Source organism: Dermacentor variabilis, chromosome 6, assembly GCF_050947875.1.
Source record: "Dermacentor variabilis isolate Ectoservices chromosome 6, ASM5094787v1, whole genome shotgun sequence".
NCBI lineage: Eukaryota > Metazoa > Arthropoda > Arachnida > Ixodida > Ixodidae > Dermacentor > Dermacentor variabilis.
In genome coordinates, this window is record NC_134573.1 from 172,785,912 (window position 1) to 172,803,464 (window position 17,553).

Below are 17,553 nucleotides of genomic sequence, written 5' to 3' on the forward strand. Positions count from 1 at the left end.
TCCTATCACACACAGCCTGCGAGTGCAGTGATATCGACCGACAGGTTCGCAGAATATCGGCCGTCCGCTCACCACGGCAACGAACGATGCAGTTCGAACAGTAGTCGTTAGTAGCTAGTTAGATGTAAATCGTAACAACTACGGGACGTTTTCATGGCTGAACGTATAATCGCCAGCGCTTGTATCAACTATAGTCTCGGATTTTTGTATATGAAAACAAGTAGCAGGTGAATTAAAACGGCGAGTGAGTTGGGTGAACAAAAAGAGCGTATGCTGCCTCAGCAAAACCATGTGTTTTCACGATTTCCAGCCACCGCGCCGGCATTTCCAGGAATGCCAAATGCAAAAAGGCTCCCGTGCAGTTATTTCTCGTCAATTTGCGGGCTACCGGCCGGAGACATGCGATTTCTCGCTGCAGCAATTTTACTGTAACACATACGCAACGCTCGTTTTTTTTTATTCACTCACGCAGCTATGCAATAATATTTACACGGAGTTCACAAAACCCGTCGCAGACGAAACTCGGCCGCACTTTCACATGCTCGGGTGTCAAAGAGATGCTAGACTCTCTTCCAATCAGTTCGCGCTATGAGTGCCAATTTCTTATCTGCAGTCAGGGGCGGATCCAGGACAGCTTCAGAAGGGCGCTCACGAAAACAAAACAGAGAACGGGGTAGGATTGTACGGCTTACCGCAGGCTCAAATTTGCCAGCGCCACAAATTTTTTGCGCAGCATGTGGGTGCAAGTGCCGGCATATATCTGGAGAGGCCAGACTCCCACCTCCCTCTTTCCCCGGTCTCAAACTTCTCTATTCACCAATATCTGTAATACGCGTTGAATTAATCTAATTCCTATGCACATGCCAATGATCAGTTCGATTCTGATTAGTTGGCGCATACAGAATACGTTGAACAACAGTTATACTGCATAGAGCGCTTTATAGAGCTCTACAAACAGCACCAGAGGATAGGGGATTGGCATTTGCAGTTGGAAAAGTTCGATGAAATGCTCGCCGCACGGGCACTTAAGGCTCATGGAAGGAATAAAATTAAGCACTGTAGGTTAGACTAGTGCACTGCTCAGTGTTAATCACGTCGTCAAGAGACGTCATAAAAAGCCTCTTCAAGGGCCGGCAAACGTTCGCCACTGTTCTTGTTATCGGCCGCTGCCGAAGGTAACTGCGGAAATTAGTGCCACGACCGGCGCTGCATAGGATAATGTAACCCTCCCATATTTACAGTATAGCAAAAAAAAAAGGGATTTTGCCTACGCGCGCGCCTCTCTCGATCGTCTTCCCTAATGAACGCACGGACACTAATTGACGTAGTTTGCTGACGAGTGGCGTACAGATTCGGCTCCCGATACCAAGGCAACGCAGACAAGAGGAATCCTTTATCGGTGAAACATTGATGAGTCCCCGCGGGGCAGCAGCCAAGAATAGGCTGCCGCCGCAGGCAAGCTGCTTTCGGCGAGTCGCTCGCTCACGTATGGCGCTATCACCCGGTCAGAACAGGGTTTTTCCTCTGTCCAACGCCGTTTTCTTGCTCCTCTTCTTGGCTGTGCCCGTTGTAAGTATTGAGATCCGTCCTACGAGCCTAGCTCTATACGCGCCCACGTAGTACGCACTGCTTCTTGCGTAAACGCGCTCGTTGTGTCTTGTGAGGCGCACTGAGCGCCTCGCAGAAGCTGTACTCGCAGAACGTCTAGCATGCTCCAGGATGTGCCCCAATGTCGCGACTCAGCTACGTCGCTCGACTGGGCGGTAACGAAATTCAATTTCAGACCTGTCAGTCAGTCGAGCTACAGTCAAGGATAGAGTGAGGCGCGGTCGTTGTACTAACATTTACGCCGCAAAGAGAACGGGAAACAGAGAAACGCTCTCGCGTCGCTTTATCGGTGCCTGTTTTGGGGGAGTGCAGAGACGCACCACCCTGCTCCGTTTCTAGACACCTTTATCAGGGCAGGCACTCCTAAGCGCGCGGTGCACTTTCCACACTGAAGACATCAGCCGATGCGACCACGCGTGAAGAGATGAAAGGGAAAACAAAAGCTGTGGCATTGAGCGCGCAGCACTACGAGAGTGCCTTAGCGCTCTCGAAAACCTCTTTGATCGATACATATCAAACCAGCCTATCCCGTCCCGATCGGCCCACGCGAACGCGCGATCAATGTGTGCACCCTCCTCCTCCGTAGAAAGTACATGACTGCCGACCAGTTGCTGATCGTAGAAAAACGATTGTTTGAAGGAACGCACCTGCGTCGGGTAAAAGCGAAAGGTCTGACCAAAGCGACGGCCAAGTTTTCTTCCCCTGCGCTCAGGGTCGCAAACCAGTTTGGGAAACGAGGGGCGGGGAACCGAAACTGCGTCCGGTTACGACATCGGCGTCGCTCTCGTACGGGCCGGTGCGCCGCGAACTTGTGATCGAGAACGCGCTGGGCGAGCAGAAGCCAATCAGCCTCGGCGCGGGCCGGTCGTTCGCAGGTCCCGTTGGCTTTTCCAGCGAGGCGGGCACGTGCCCGCTGGCGGCGTGCGTCAAAGCGTCGTAGGAGCAGGGGCGCGCTCATCCGTTTCCGCTCGTCCGACCGCTACCGCCCGCTGCCGCCGCGGCGGTTAGCTACAAATAGGAAAGTGCGCCGCGAGTCATCGTCAGCCAAGCTGGGCTGCGTTCAGAGCGGCTCGCTTAAGCCTTGTGCCTCCGTTGTCGCCGCTGCAGACGCCGCCGGGATGCCTCAAACGTCGTACCCTCCTTCTCTATCTCCCCAGTGCATCGCTCTCCTCAAGGAATCGATACACCTGTTCGAGGAGCCTGTGCAGGAGGGGCAACTACACATCTTCGTCGTGCTCGGCGCTTCGGTAAGTGGTTCCCACGGGGACGTCGCTGCTCTTCCTCTTGGTTTTGGTTTTGCACTGCCGCCGCTCGCTCTCCTCCCAATGTTTACCGACCAGCGCTTAGCGACGGACCCGAGCTTGGCTGTTAAAAACAAGGGCCCACGTGGGAGCGGGCGGTCTTTGAAGTCGGACGCGACTCTGCGATGGGAGTGATTCGAAGGGAAGTTGCCGTTGCTCCCGCTCCGGGCGCGAGCGCCCGCGATGCGACGAACGGACACGCAGAGTCCACGAGCGACAGCGGCAGACTAGCGATTGTTGTGATCTTACACGAGCTCGTAGGTTTTCGACGTGATGCATGCGGAGTGTTCGATGTGCCTGCATGGCGGTGTAGTGTACGGATGCACCTGTGGCTGCACGCGGTCGTACTGCGCAAGCTTCTTCCATGCCTGCCGAAGCGCACCTTCCCCATCAGTTTTTCCTCGATGTAGGTGCACGCCATAAGTGTACTTAGCCGCACTTTCCTTGTGTCTTCCTTCTCTCGTTCCTTGGCGAGGTGTGACGTTCGACTCACGCATGTGCATCGCGCGTGTTGGGCACTTGACCCACCTCTTACCCATATTTTTCCTTATCTTTCGTAGGGGGACTTGGCAAAGAAAAAAATTTACCCAACGTTATGGTAAGTGCGTAAAGCCCTTCCAAACATAGTTCTCGCTTTTCAAGCATTGCAGGAGACTGTAAAAGAAAAAAAAAATACATTCACGGTTACATTTAAAATCTTCAGAAATTTATTGACAGTGGCATAGGTGGCTTGATCATTCCGGAGCTCAAAGCAGCAATACAGCTGCCTTTCAAGTCTTGCTATCACTTTAGTCAGATATGCTCCATCCACTTGTAAATTATGTAGAATGAGTGGATGATTTTTATTGAAACAAGGATGGCAGGTTTGGCTACCTGAGGAGAAACAATATGTCGTAAGATATGTGTTGCATGCATTATTCTAAAGCATATTGCTTTTTATTTTTTGCCATATTGACATGCATGCTTTTGTACTGTATACATGCATCTTTTGCTCCAGAATTAAAACATTTAAGGTGTGTTTGTAAATACTACAAATGTTCATAATTCGGGATGCCACTTCCTTGTTCAATTACAGGGCACTGTACCGAGACGGTTTACTGCCACAGAAAACAAAGTTCATTGGCTATGCTCGCACAAAGATGACAGTGGAGGAGCTGTGGGGGAAAATTGGCTCATTCCTAAAGGTAAGCTGGTTCTGTGTTACCTTAATACTTATAAAGTCTATTCAGGTTTGGCCAGTCGTGTGTAAGCTCGTTATCACAGCCAACCAAATTTATGTATTACTTGTGACACAATGACAAAGGTTGGCAAATAGCCTGCTGTTTTTGTAGTTTCAGGGGGCCGCAATGTTGTGGTATGGGACGCACCAGGGAGGCAGTAAGACAGCAGAGGCCTGTCCCAAAATTTGGTCTGCCACTTCGGCATTAGAGTAACTTCGATATCGCAGCTGACTGGACATTGAAGGGATGTAAATGTGAATGTTAAGTTAACCTTATTTGATAAAAGACATCTCTGAAATAGCAATAACACTTCAGTTTTGATAAGCCAGAAACGACACAAAAACTAAAGATGAGGCTAAAGTTTCTGTGTTTAAGGTAAGTGTCTAAGCTTGGTGGGTTTTGAGAAATTTCTCATAACAAGAACAGTTCATATGTGTGGGGAATAAATTGAAATCTGTAACTTTGTACTGACATACTGGTACTGCAGCTGAGGTGCCAACTTCAGAAACGGAAACTGTGCCCTTAAATTTCACTGCTAATAAAGTGTTTCTACAGCAAATAAATGCAAATGAACTCTTCGAAAAAATCCTCCTAGACTAAGCTATTATATTGTTGCTCGTTAGTGTGTCTCTAATAGCTGAAGTAAGTGTTTTTCAGTTCAACAGCTGAACGAGGGTTACTCCTCGACTACTTCAACATTTGTGAAGTTTGCAGTTTCATTATTTCTTGTGAGCCCAACCATACTTTTGTTACAACTGCATCACTAAAGCTTGTTTTTTTACGCTTGCATTGTTATAAAGATACACATGAGCATTGCATTTGGTAAGGAGGTGCTCTCTTTTCATGCCTGCCTTCCCTTACCGTGAGTCTTGACCGATTTTCTCAGCTTTCTGTCATTCTAAGCAAAAGGTACTAGTGATTCATAAGCTTGGAAGTCATTACTATAGGGTTGCTGCAGGATTCACTGCTTCCCTGTAACTCACTGTATGTCACCATTATGTAATGCCATGATGCTACAGCCGTATTCAGAAAAATAAATTAAAAAAAAAAAAGTTGACTTTAAGCAACGATAGGTTGCACAAGTGCTTTCAGTATTTGGAGCTGCACTGGGTATCATCTCTCTTCCCGATCATTTTCTACGTCAGGTGAAGGAGGAAGACAAGAGCCGGTTTGCGGACTTCACTCGTGCCAACTCGTACTTGGCTGGCACGTATGATGTGGGCGATGACTTTGCAGCTCTCAACAAAGAAATGCAGAAACTCGAAGGCGGTGCTGCTGGGAACCGGATGTTCTACCTGGCCCTGCCGCCCACAGTCTTCCAGCAGGTCGCCACCAACATCAAGCAGCATTGTATGGGCAAGCAGTAAGTGAAAATGTGATGGTTCATGTTTCCCAAAATTGATACCAACGATGGCCACCAGGCTTTGACATAGTTTCCTACTTAAATTACTAGAGGGGACTCTGGCACTGCCATCTTTCAGCTTCCATATGAATGATGATTGGTACATGGACTTGTCTGATCTGTGTGCTTATGGCTTCAGACATTCTTGTGGCTTTGTTTCTTACAACTTGCCTGCCTTTACTGGCCTAAATTTTGAAGCAATCTAGTAATCATTGTAGGAAATTCTGTGGACTTTGTAATTAGCAGGAATTGCAATTTGGAACAACTCACCAATGAATTCAGGTCTGCTTTTACTCTTTCGTCAGTCCTCGAATAAAAAAAAAATATACATATTTTTTTATACTACACAACTTGCTTTCTAAAAGTTTGATACTGTGGCTATCGCAAAATATATAATGCTACGCAAATCACGTGTTGACCCACTTGTTATTGTGTTATCATAGTATTTAATGCAAATGAAGTTTTGTATGCAACTGCCACTGAAAAATGTTTACATAATTCAGTAGAAAGTAGGGCAGGGTCCATTAACAATTGTTTTGGGGCGGCATGTTTCTGTACATGTGTATATATGTGTTGTATTGTCAACAGTAAAATTCGGTTAAATTATGTCTGCCTATCTAATGTTACTACGCTTGCTTTGGGAAATATTGGGTTCGTTGTGTCAAAAATGGTACATTCTTCGGTGTATAAGAAGGAGAAAAATAAACTGCAGATTTCACCTTATGCAGTGCAGAGTGGCATCTATCTGATATATTTGTCAGTGAAAAAGAAAGTATTGCGGGCCAGTATACTTCAATTACGAATAGCAAAGCACCTTCTACTGAAAAAAAAAAAAAAATCGCTTTGATTTGGTAAAATTGCTTCACATTCTACCTCCTGCAATGGTTCAGTGGCTATGGTATTCTGCTGCTGTGTACAAGGTTGCGGGTGCTGTTTATGGTCTTGGCATCTACATTGCGCTGGATTATGGATGCAGAACTGCTTGTGTGCTTACATTTTGCTGCATTTTAAAAATCCCATGTGGCTAAACTAATGAAGAGCACTCTATTATAGTCTCTCTCATCATCCCCATTGTTGCCTTGTGACATTACAAATCTCGTGCATCAACCAAACAATGCTGCCTATGCTGCAAGAACGGTCTTGCTGGTTTTCTTTACTTTTGTTTGGCTGACCCTGTCATCCTCAATGTCCCAGGGGCTGGACCCGTGTTGTAATTGAGAAGCCATTTGGCCGGGACTCTCAATCGTCCGCCGAGCTTTCAAACCACCTGGCATCACTGTTTGAAGAATCTCAGATTTACCGCATCGACCACTATCTTGGCAAGGAGATGGTTCAAAACCTCATGGCAATAAGGTGAGCGGTTGGAACATCTTGCACTGCTTCAACATCTTGACCAAAATTTGCCGAATGAATGCTTCCACGCTCTTGATCGTCTGTCTACATATTCTAGGTTTGTGTCACTTAGCGAGTAGAATTTAAAGCTGCATCTGTTTCAGTTCCTCTGTCTTTTACGTAGAAAACTAAATTACTTATGTGGTTTTGGGAAGTTACCGCAAGCAAAACACGAGACTTGAAGAAAGAAACAACACGAACCGCTTCGTGTTGTCTCTTTAAGTCTCGTGTTTTGGTTGAGGTAACTTCCCAAAATCATGAATCACCAACTGGCCTACACCCACACTCTGCCATGTTATTTATGTGAGCTTAATATAAACATATGTATATTCTTGTGAAACTTCATTGGATTGAGTGAGAAGAATAGTTAGAACCAAGGGTCTCAATATCTTTGCTAGCAAAAAAAAATAAAGATGGAGCCAACAAACAATGCAGCTAAGTAATGCGTAGGGGAAATTAACTGTTCCTTTAAAGGTGTAGATGAAATTTTAATTGGACTTTGGCAATGAAAGTGCCCGAAAAGACAACTTGCCACAGGTTCCCAGGGAGCTCTACCCGCATCTTGAGCATTACTCATGCTAAGCTCTTACACTTGAGCTGTGGTAACTGTCGTCTCCCGTATATTCCTTTTTACTTGTGTACGTGTGATTTAGCCATGGAAGTTTGAGTTATGGAAAGGAAACACGCACTTTTACTTGACTGCGAAGGGAGACACTATTCTTTGTCGTTGTTTGTGTATAAGCCATTGTGTAAACATGTGCTGTATTCCAGAATTCTTCGATATCTTCCTTCCTTTTTATTGTTGTTTCTTCTTTTTTGCATTGTAACAAGATGACGCTTTGCTTATTTCCACCTTTTCTTCTTTCTTTTTCTTTCTTGTGTTTCACATGTTATTAGTTTGTTAAAGCCTTTATGTATATCTCACTCTTGCCTAGGGCCTCTAAAACAGGCTGGTAGCACGAAAAAAATGAGAAATAATAAAGTATTTTCTAGTTTGTTTGAAGTGGCTCTCTTTGACCAGGCAGGTCATGCACTGCTATGGCATCATAAAATGCTGCGAATTCATTATGTCTGAACATGTGGTACTGCCTCTCTTGTATTTTTTAATTGGTAAGATCACAGTTCGGTATAACTGGAAATCCGGCCTTTAAAAAAAAAGTGTTGCACTGGATTACGCAGTTTGCAGTGACTAGCGAAATTGGTGACTGGCTTTCTCTGTTTTACTGGCATTGTTCTTGCGTGTATATCTTTTTTTTTCTCCATTCTTGTCCCACCTCAGGTTTGCCAACCAGATCTTTGGTCCTACATGGAACAGAAACAACATTGCCAGCATTGTGATATCATTCAAAGAACCATTTGGAACACAAGGCAGAGGTGGTTACTTTGACAGCTTTGGCATTATTAGGTGGGTAACTGCTGTAAATTGGTGTCATAATCCTCATCTCGCCTGGTATCAAAGAAAACTGCTCTATAGTCGGGTACAACTTCAGAAAAAAAGGGGAGGCCCTGCCCAGACGACCGAAGCGTGACAACCAATTTCCGTCACGACTAAAATAGTCCCGCTCAAAAAGCCGTGACTGTAAATGCGTAATTCTCGGTATAATTAAAGACTTTTGTATTTTGATGACTGGCTTGGTAGGGCACTCGTGATTGGAATGCCATAGCACATGCCCGATTGTGAGAGAAAACAACCCTGTGCCTTCTACAACGCTGCGCGTCGTGTGCTTTTTAGCTTCATTGCAAGGGACAAAAGAAAAAGCAGCCCTGCATGGCTTTTGCACTGGTTTACGTGTGCACGGCACCTTTACTACTAGTTTTTTGAGCTTAAAGTGAATCAGTTGCTATTTAACAAGTACTTAAAAAAAATGCATTTATCGAAATCATTACAAACTTGGGGCAAGAAGACGATCGAGGCAAGAAAGATAAAAAAAAAGAAAATGCTTCATTCATTGTTTTAAATAGCGCAAGATTTATAATTTTTGGGTTTTGGGGTTTCACAAATTTGTTTTCAAGAATGTGGTAGTTCTTTTTTCGTTCCTTTTCACGTGTTTTTTTTTTTTTTTTTTTTTGCAAGCCTGCAGTTCCACCAGTTCGCATAACATAGTGTCAGCGACGCTCGCTGCAATCTTTCGTCACCAGATCACAGCTCGGAATAAATGCACGCAGCACAAGTGGTGCATTGTAAGTTTGCAATAATATTTCCGGCATGATAGACCACCACCAACAATTTAGAAATTCCCTCTGATGAGGGGCAGACGCACACAACTGACGCGACTCAGCCCAGTTCGAAGCACGGGTGGCCATCTTCTCCATCGGCGGGGTTACCGGCCTTCTGGCTTGTGACATCAGTCTAGAGAGCGCGCCCATTGGTGGAGGCTTGTGTACATCTGCCTTGGAGGAGTAAATGCCCCTTTTTTTCTAAAGTTGTACCTGACTATAGTGCAAGTTATTTACAGTGGGCAAAATATTTGCGTCATATGCTGATGTGGTCACCTGAGTGAAACATTCATGTGACAGTAGCTGTGCTGGGGTTGAGTGCTATTGAATTCTACAGCTGTGGGTATTCTCTTTTGCTAGAAAATTTGTCTTTAATCCTTAATTAAGTTCAGAGCGTACTCTACTTCTTTGTTTTGCTGTTGAGCCGTTTGTTTCTATAGTGTTATCGTCACAATACCTTCATCTGGAATATGGCACCTGTTTGATTTTTTGTATCATTAGAGGATGGCTGTTGGTCTAAGCACTGTGCTCACTGCAGTGTATTCCAAGTTCAGACAGTGCAGTTGTGAGACATCCACAGACATCCTGCATATGTTATGTATTTAAGTTAATGAACCGGGAAATCTGGCCAATGAGTATTTCAAAGCAAATATCGGTTACCTACTATAAGAAGTCTGAGCTTTAGTCAATATTTGTCATCTTACATTGAACTGTAACTGCAAGACACCTTGCATTTCACTAAATTTTCTCTTTTTCTGCTGGGAGCTAATGGTGCAATAGACTTCTGTTAATTCGATTCTGGCTGAAGGTCCTGGCTCACTTTCATGCATTTCTATGGGCCCAAATTTTTGTTATATTGGTCGTAAAATTGGCCTCCACTGAATAATTCGAACTTGACCAGCCAGCACGGATGCGCCTGACCCCTATGGTGACTCCAATAGTGGCCTTTTTAGTGGCAGCGTTGGTCATGGCAGAGTTTAGGGGACAGTGAATGCGTTGAACATGTCAATTTCCCGTCAAGAACGCCTATTTTTGGCCTGCCTTAGGAAGATCTTCAAGCGATAACCGTAGCTCACAATGTCCGATTGAGCGGAAAATTTCTTTCATAGTGTTTATATGCTTTACCAAATAACACGGGTGTATTGCTGCAAAGCAAACTAAGAACCATGCTGCAAAGCTGACTTTAGGAACCCAGCCACTATTGTGCATCACCTATTAGATCCAAGCGCATTTTTCTTGCTAAAAATATCTGGTGCGTGTTAAATTTCAACTTTGTTTAGGCACTTTCGTGTAATTTATATGTTAGTTTTCTGCTTTGAACATGTAGAAAGTGGGCACATGTTTGATTTGGGGGCATGTTAGAATCTGGAATATACTACCAACTGAATTGGCCATTTTGCTGTTTTTTTTTCTTTCTGAATATTGTTTAATTTGACCCTCCGAATAATCTGATAATTGTTGTTGGTCGCGCCAGGGTAGAGTTAACGGAAGTCTACTGTACTAATGAATCCGGCTGCTTCCACAAGACAAAACTAAAGAAGATGGCAAAACTGCTGAGCACAACCACCTGCATGTTTCTGTTGTCTGTGCTGAGTTGCCTTCAAGCACTACCAATTATATTCACGTAAAAAAAAAATTTGTGCAGACATTACAGAGAAAGTCTCAATCACTTTAGACTGATAAATTATTCTTCCAGAACTCTACTTTCATTAATTTCTCGAAGTATGGTTACTGGAAGAGCAAATGAAGTCCAAATTTTGCACCGTACTCCAGCGCTGGCACATTTTGTTAACCCATCGATTCGAAGTTTCTTTTATTCGGGCCATTCCATTGCAGAAAAAGTTATAGAAGCTTGCCAAGTTTTATTTGTTTTAATATCCAGTGTAGTCTAGCTGTTTTTTACTAGCGAACTACACTCGGGTAAATGACATCAGAATTTTACTTCAGAACCGTGGGAACCTTAAGGTGGCAGCGCCACCTGTCTTTCCTTTGTGCGTCTTTTCCGACTTATGAAGGATCATCTTACGTTAACAGTGGCTTATTTTTCTGTTGCATAAGGGTAATTTACTAATGAGCTAAACTTAATTTACTCTTTAGTGTCCCTTTAAAAGAAATTGTGCAGATTCAATGTGCATGTTAGACTCTGAAGCATGTTAGACTCTTATCTGAAGCGAAGCTATAGTGCAGAGGTTAATGAAGTGGTATAAAACTAAATAATGCATACAGTTATCTCTGTTTTTACTTTATGCAACATGCCATCTCATAGAATCTTTATGCATTGCACAGGTAATAACTTTAATATTGTAGAATGTTTGTGTTAATGGCACAATACTGTTCACAAGCTATGCTTAAATGCCATGCAGGTTTTCTGAATGTGCTGCAGTAAGAGCTTTTATTTCTTTAGAGGTGGCAGATAGCATAGAAGCCTGTCTTTATCAACAACTTTCTCATATGAGTGCTTATTGTGTGTGTGTTCTTTCTTTGAAGGGATGTCATGCAGAATCACCTGTTGCAAATTATGTCCCTCGTAGCCATGGAGAGGCCAGTGTCCACTGATGCAGAGGATATCAGGAACGAGAAGGTTAGCATGCTGGGTTGCTTGCACTTTGTGTGTCTGTGCGTGTCTGTGCTGATAATAGGCAACCGGATGGCGCACTGTTTCCTGCTTCCTGCTCCAGGTTTCAGATAAGGAAGTCTGTGCTACAACCATTATTTCCTTCTGCACTATCATGCGAGGTTGGCATTTTGCAACCTTATTGCATGCATTTTTTATGTTGACGTTGCTTAATGAAAGGTTAGATTTATGCTGTATGAACAGTTATTTATTGCTTTTTGTCATAAATTTTCCTGAGCGTTGCAGCTTATTGCCTCCTTTTTGCTGTTCTCTGACAGAATACGTTGTCTGTGTCACTTCACACATTAGTAATTTTTCATTGCTTGATGTTACCTGCAATTCCTTTATTGCATAATAACCCACTTTGAACATTCAAAGTACATAGTGTGGTATTGAGATTACACCATCATTTAAAAATTTGTGCTTCATTTTCGTGTAGTATCTAATGTGTGCTATGAATGCAAATTGTGTACAAAATTTGCCTTCAGGAGTGTCTCCATGACAATGTGTGCCTCATTGCCGTGAAGTACACTCGTGTTTGTACAGGGAACAGCAGTGAAGGCCGTGCTAACTATGGAAAAATATCTGCTTCTCTTCGTGCTGATGAGTATGTGGGGTTGGTTCTATAAACATTTGAACATTATTGTAAATGGTTTTACATGATGCTTTACTAATTTTGTTTTCCTGAGGCTTACAGTGTTTTAATTGGGAGGTGTTGAACGAGTTATACCCCGGTCAGACAAACGTATTTAGTGAAACTTTGAGCGAGTGCACTTTGCCGTTAGTCTCACTCGCACGCTGTCAGACGGAAGTGTTAAGTAACACTTGCTGTGGAGTGCATGTGCTACCAAGTGTGTTCAAGGAACTCGCTTGGCTGCTTTGAAGTGTGTAGTCTCGACAGCAGTGCTTCAAGAATAAATAACTGAATGCCCACAGCAGAGATGGTGCCAATACTAAGACGACTTTTTCGCGATTTCAAATGTTATGAGCATCTTCATGACATCAGTCAAGCAAACAAAAGCTTGAAATGTTCATTTTTGGCAGATACTGTTATTTTTACCCAGTAGATTTTGGATATGTTCTTTGCTTGTATTGGCTCAAAACAAATAGACGTGTTAATGGGATTGCAGTATTTTTTGTAATTAAACAGTGACCATTTCTGAACTCAATGCCGAGAATCCTATTAACCCCTGTGGCTTCACAGATCATCATTGTCAAGTTCTGCAGATTGCAGACTTCAGGGTGTCGCATGCACTCGGCAGGAACATTGCATTGTAGACTGTTTCATCAAAGTATGTGCCATTAGTGCCACATTTGAAAAAAAGTTTTTGTGGCTGTAGCACTGGGTGAGAATGGTGTGCTTTTATTAGCCCTGAACAGACATGAGGCACAGCTCCACTCACTTTGACTGAAATGGGTGTCGAGCAACAGTGGAATGATGTCAGCACCGTGCAGGTGAAGGTGCTCAAGTGCGTTCCCCCGATCACCATGGACAATGTGGTGCTGGGCCAATATGTGGGCAAGCCCGGTGGGACTGGAGACGAGACCCAGGGCTACCTGGATGATCCTACAGTGCCGAAGAACTCCCGCACAGCCACCTATGCCACAGCAGTAGCTTATGTCAACAATGAGCGCTGGGAAGGAGTGCCTTTCATCTTGCGCTGTGGCAAAGGTGTGTGGGTATCTGTTGGGGAAATCATTTGTGTATTCATGCAAAACATTATGCCAAGCATTGCCTCTTACATTACAGTTAGTGGTAGGCAGGGGCCTCATAAATAAAAAAGAGATGTGTGTCTGGTGATGGGATTTGAACCAGGGTCCCCAAGCACAGCTTACAGCATGTGGGATCCTTATCACATTTTTGGCAATCATTTCATGTGTATGTGCGCACCCTTGAAAGCCCGTACAGAACATCTGTATGAAATACTTGATAAGCCATGCACAGTTGCACAAAGTCGTATATGCAAATAAACAACAGTTACCCTTTGGTTCATCTTCAGAGTTCATCTTCCATATCTTATGGAATTTCCGTGAAAGTGGTAGGCTTACATTATCGGCATCCTAATTTTCTGGTACAGTGTGCTGGTTTTTGCTGGCAATAATTTATTTATCACATATATCTTCCTTTGCTTTGCCCAATCTTCTATGCTATGCAGCACTGAATGAACGTAAGGCAGAAGTGCGTATCCAGTACAAGGAAGTTGCTGGTGACATCTTCGCTGGCGAGAGCAAGCGAAACGAGTTAGTACTGAGGGTGCAACCTGACGAGGCCATCTACGTCAAGTTCATGACCAAGAAACCTGGCATGGCCTTTGACATCGAGGAGACCGAGCTGGATCTGACCTACGGAAGCCGCTACAAGGTTTCTCCTAGTTCCTTATTTCATCGCGTTTTCTAGATGCTTCTCTACTCTTCGGAAGTAAGAGGCCCAGAGATTAAAAAAAAAAAGTTCAATATTGATGGAACCAAATATGCTGAGAGGTTCAAGCAGGCCTTGTTTGACCTTGGCTATTTTTGTTTTACAACGTAAGCATGCTATAAGAGTGTAGACTTCTATCATAGTTGACTAAGTTGCTGCTGCCATCCTGCTAAAGCGCAACATTCTGCTAAAGCAGCACTCGACATCCGCTAAAACCTACTAAAGATGTGTGCACACACACGAGAAAAACATGCAAAATATATGTGCAGTTTTGCCACTACATAAGCTAAAAGAAATTCACCAGACCTAGTGAATAATTTTCTATAATAGAAACACCGGTTGTGTTGGTGCACATTGACTTGTCGCACAGGATGCCTTGGCCTTTGAACTTGTTCGCTGCTAACAGTGCGAAGACCAGTCTCGTACAACATTGCTGTCCTCATTTTATTGTCCATATCTTCTTAGCCAGTGGACAATTGCACACGACTGAGACTTGCCCAATCATTAATTTCACCGTCAAAGTGCTGTTAATTGTAATAATTTCCCTCCTAACTAACCCAGACTTGCACTCTGCCTTGAGTTGGTCGTGACATTACTTGTCTTTCCTTGCAGGGCATGGTCATGCCAGACGCCTACGAACGGCTCATTCTGGATGTTTTCTATGGCAGCCAGGTGCACTTTGTGCGCAGTGATGAGCTGGCAGAGGCGTGGCGTATCTTCACACCCCTCCTGCATCAGATCGATCGGGAAAAACCCAAACCAGTGCCTTACGAATATGGCAGGTACGTCCTCTCCTCTGCCGGCTGGCACTCGGCAATTTCAGACCTTTTTAAAGCGAATAGCTTTCTTTTGCCCGTTTTCATGGTCGTTGGTCATTTGAAGATGGACTTTCACCACTGAGACAAAGGCACTGGTGCAAAGGGAGTGTGTTCTTGCACAACCCAGTCACAGGCACCATATGTCGCCATATGCCAACAGTACTTTTTTTATCTGTTTACATCAGGAAGCTGCAGGATGGCCCAGGCAAAAAGTAACAAATTTGCTTGAAGAAAACCTGAGTACCCCTTGTACATGGCATACAGCAAATGCAAACACTCAAATACGTCTATAGCACACACAAAAATAACAGCATAGAACTAGGCATACAAAAGAAGTTGCAAAAAAAGAAATACATTCTTATAACACTGATCCTACAGGCTTCATCAATAGTTCAATAAGTATATCATATCAAATATTATATATATATATATATCACATTGTGTGTGTGTGTACACATATGATTGTAAACTGAAATTTGAAAAAAAAAAAAGTGGCATTTAATATCTCCTATGCTGCAATTTTCTTCAACTTTGTCAGTTCCTGGTGTGTTATCTACGTACTGTCCGCCTCTATTACTGCTACGGATGTGTTGCTTAACAGCTCGGTTTTCTACAAAATTATACAATGAGATGGCAAACATGATCTGAACACCCTCGCTGGAACAAAGCACATCAACATTAAGCACACCATTTGTTTAACAAAGAGAATAGCTTTCTAGAAGCATTCGGCTATCCGCTCGCATTGTTCAGAAACAATCGATGGTGGGGTGACTGTCAACTTTTCCCAAATTCGCAAGTGTGTGTGCTCCTTTGCATTACATATCTGCCCAGCTAATGGTGGCATTGGCCCATAGTTCAAGTGAAGATGGAAGTGCTAGCTGCACTGCTGGGGCTTGTCTCTAGTACATGATTTCATCACGAGAGCCATGTCTTCATTTACCGTGACATAACACATGGAAGATGTGCAGTGTGGTTGTACGCACTGACGGAAAAAATGGCTACGCTGCCATTAGCCTCATCGGGGAAAACTGGCTTTACAATTATGAAAAGGCTACAAGCATTTTATGTTGGCATTTTTGGCCAATGCAGTGAATGAGCTGGAACTTCAACTTCCTGTAAAGGCAGTAAACAAATACGAAACTGCGCCTCATGAAGCTGTTGGCTGCCTAATGAGCTGGCATATTCTAACCCGCTACTCCGCACTGGAATGGAGGGGGAAAAAATTTGAAAAACGATGGATTGGATAATGATCGCTCTTGGTTTAGACAGACGGCTAGCACAAAGGCATGCCCCTTTGGAATACAGTAGGGCAGTACCTACTTATTATTTAAAATAATTTTATGTGATTTATGCAGCATTTTCTTTTTAATATAAATTGTGGCTAAATACAGTGAGGATTCCATAAGTCAACAGCCAAATTTTATGGAAAAATAAGAATACTTGACCCGCCGTGGTTGCTCAGTGGCTATGGTGTTGGGCTGCTGAGCACGAGGTCGCGGGATCGAATCCCGGCCACGGCGGCCGCATTTCGATGGGGGCGAAATGCGAAAACACCCGTGTGCTTAGATTTAGGTGCACGTTAAAGAACCCCAGGTGGTCGAAATTTCCGGAGTCCTCCACTACGGCGTGCCTCATAATCAGAAAGTGGTTTTGGCACGTAAAACCCCAAATATTATTATTATTAAGAATACTTGATTGAATGCATTGCTGGTGTGGTAGGAAGTATGTGTATTGTTCTACCTGTGCAACTACCATTTATGTATATTAAGCTTCCTAAGGTTCTCAATAATAATAATAATAAAGATTTGAGTAACATTTAATCAGCATCATTGAACCTAAGAAACAACACAAACATCTCTCTGCCTATGGCCTTTACTCCATAAAAAAATTGCTTGTTGAACGCTTTCACAATGAATCATCCACTAATGCATGCCAGGTAGAGCATGACATCTTTTCTTTTTCCCTCACTTGCTTTCAACACACTTGAACCTTTAGACCAGTGCATGCCAATGCAAGTTTTTCTTGTTTTAAATTTTAATAATGGCCATTTATGAACACTGGCCTATTAACAGTATGGCATATTTCCACGTGCTGTTGCAATTGCATTGAGATATACTAATGCTAGCAGTAAGCAAGTCTAGCAAATAGGATAAGTTCTGTTACTTGAGGCAGACTGTGTTGCTGGCCATGAGTATTTCTGACAGTGGCCAGATTGTGCATTGCTTTGGTTAACCTTTGATCATTTTCAAATTTTCAGCCGAGGTTTCAAGGAGGCGGATGATCTCTGGAAAAGAGCGGGTTTCAAGTTCTATGGAACATATCGTTGGACAAAAGCTTAAGATCCATCCTCGTTTATTTATAATTATTGTATACATGTGAAAAAAAAAAAGAAAATATTATTTACAGAAGGAAAGCAGTAAATACGCTGCTTCAATCCTTTTTTTTTTCAAAAATAAACATTGATACATTGATTCTTGAATGTCTGGTTTCTTTTAAGCACCTTTCACATTACAATTAAAAAATATACATGCACATTGTTGTCAATGAGTGTACTTAAACATG

The 17,553-nt window shown here is 43.4% G+C and overlaps 1 protein-coding gene and 1 long non-coding RNA gene across 6 annotated transcripts in view; one reads left to right on the forward strand and one right to left on the reverse strand.

Moving 5' to 3' along the window:
- The window catches only part of Zw (glucose-6-phosphate 1-dehydrogenase Zw), a 53,631-nt gene extending 36,167 nt beyond the window's left edge, over nt 1-17,464 (forward strand). For 2 of the 5 annotated variants that reach the window (XM_075696822.1, XM_075696824.1), the window contains exons 2-12: nt 2,766-2,855; nt 3,470-3,507; nt 3,985-4,093; nt 5,275-5,492; nt 6,726-6,884; nt 8,203-8,328; nt 11,628-11,721; nt 13,210-13,426; nt 13,911-14,116; nt 14,786-14,955; nt 17,249-17,464. In XM_075696822.1, the coding sequence (XP_075552937.1) occupies nt 2,766-2,855; nt 3,470-3,507; nt 3,985-4,093; nt 5,275-5,492; nt 6,726-6,884; nt 8,203-8,328; nt 11,628-11,721; nt 13,210-13,426; nt 13,911-14,116; nt 14,786-14,955; nt 17,249-17,330 (1,509 nt within the window). In that variant the 3' untranslated portion in view covers nt 17,331-17,464. Of the gene's footprint in view, nt 1-1,473; nt 1,570-2,765; nt 2,856-2,983; nt 3,167-3,213; nt 3,316-3,469; nt 3,508-3,984; nt 4,094-5,274; nt 5,493-6,725; nt 6,885-8,202; nt 8,329-11,627; nt 11,722-13,209; nt 13,427-13,910; nt 14,117-14,785; nt 14,956-17,248 lie in introns of those variants that run through there. The other 3 variants (XM_075696821.1, XM_075696823.1, XM_075696825.1) reach the window with 3 other exon arrangements.
- On the reverse strand, nt 8,969-13,285 carry LOC142585809 (uncharacterized). The gene is made up of 2 exons (XR_012829128.1): nt 13,158-13,285; nt 8,969-11,809 (listed from the first exon to the last, which is right to left on the reverse strand). It is a non-coding gene; the product is annotated as an uncharacterized LOC142585809 (long non-coding RNA).
- Nucleotides 17,465-17,553: the final 89 nt, after the last annotated feature.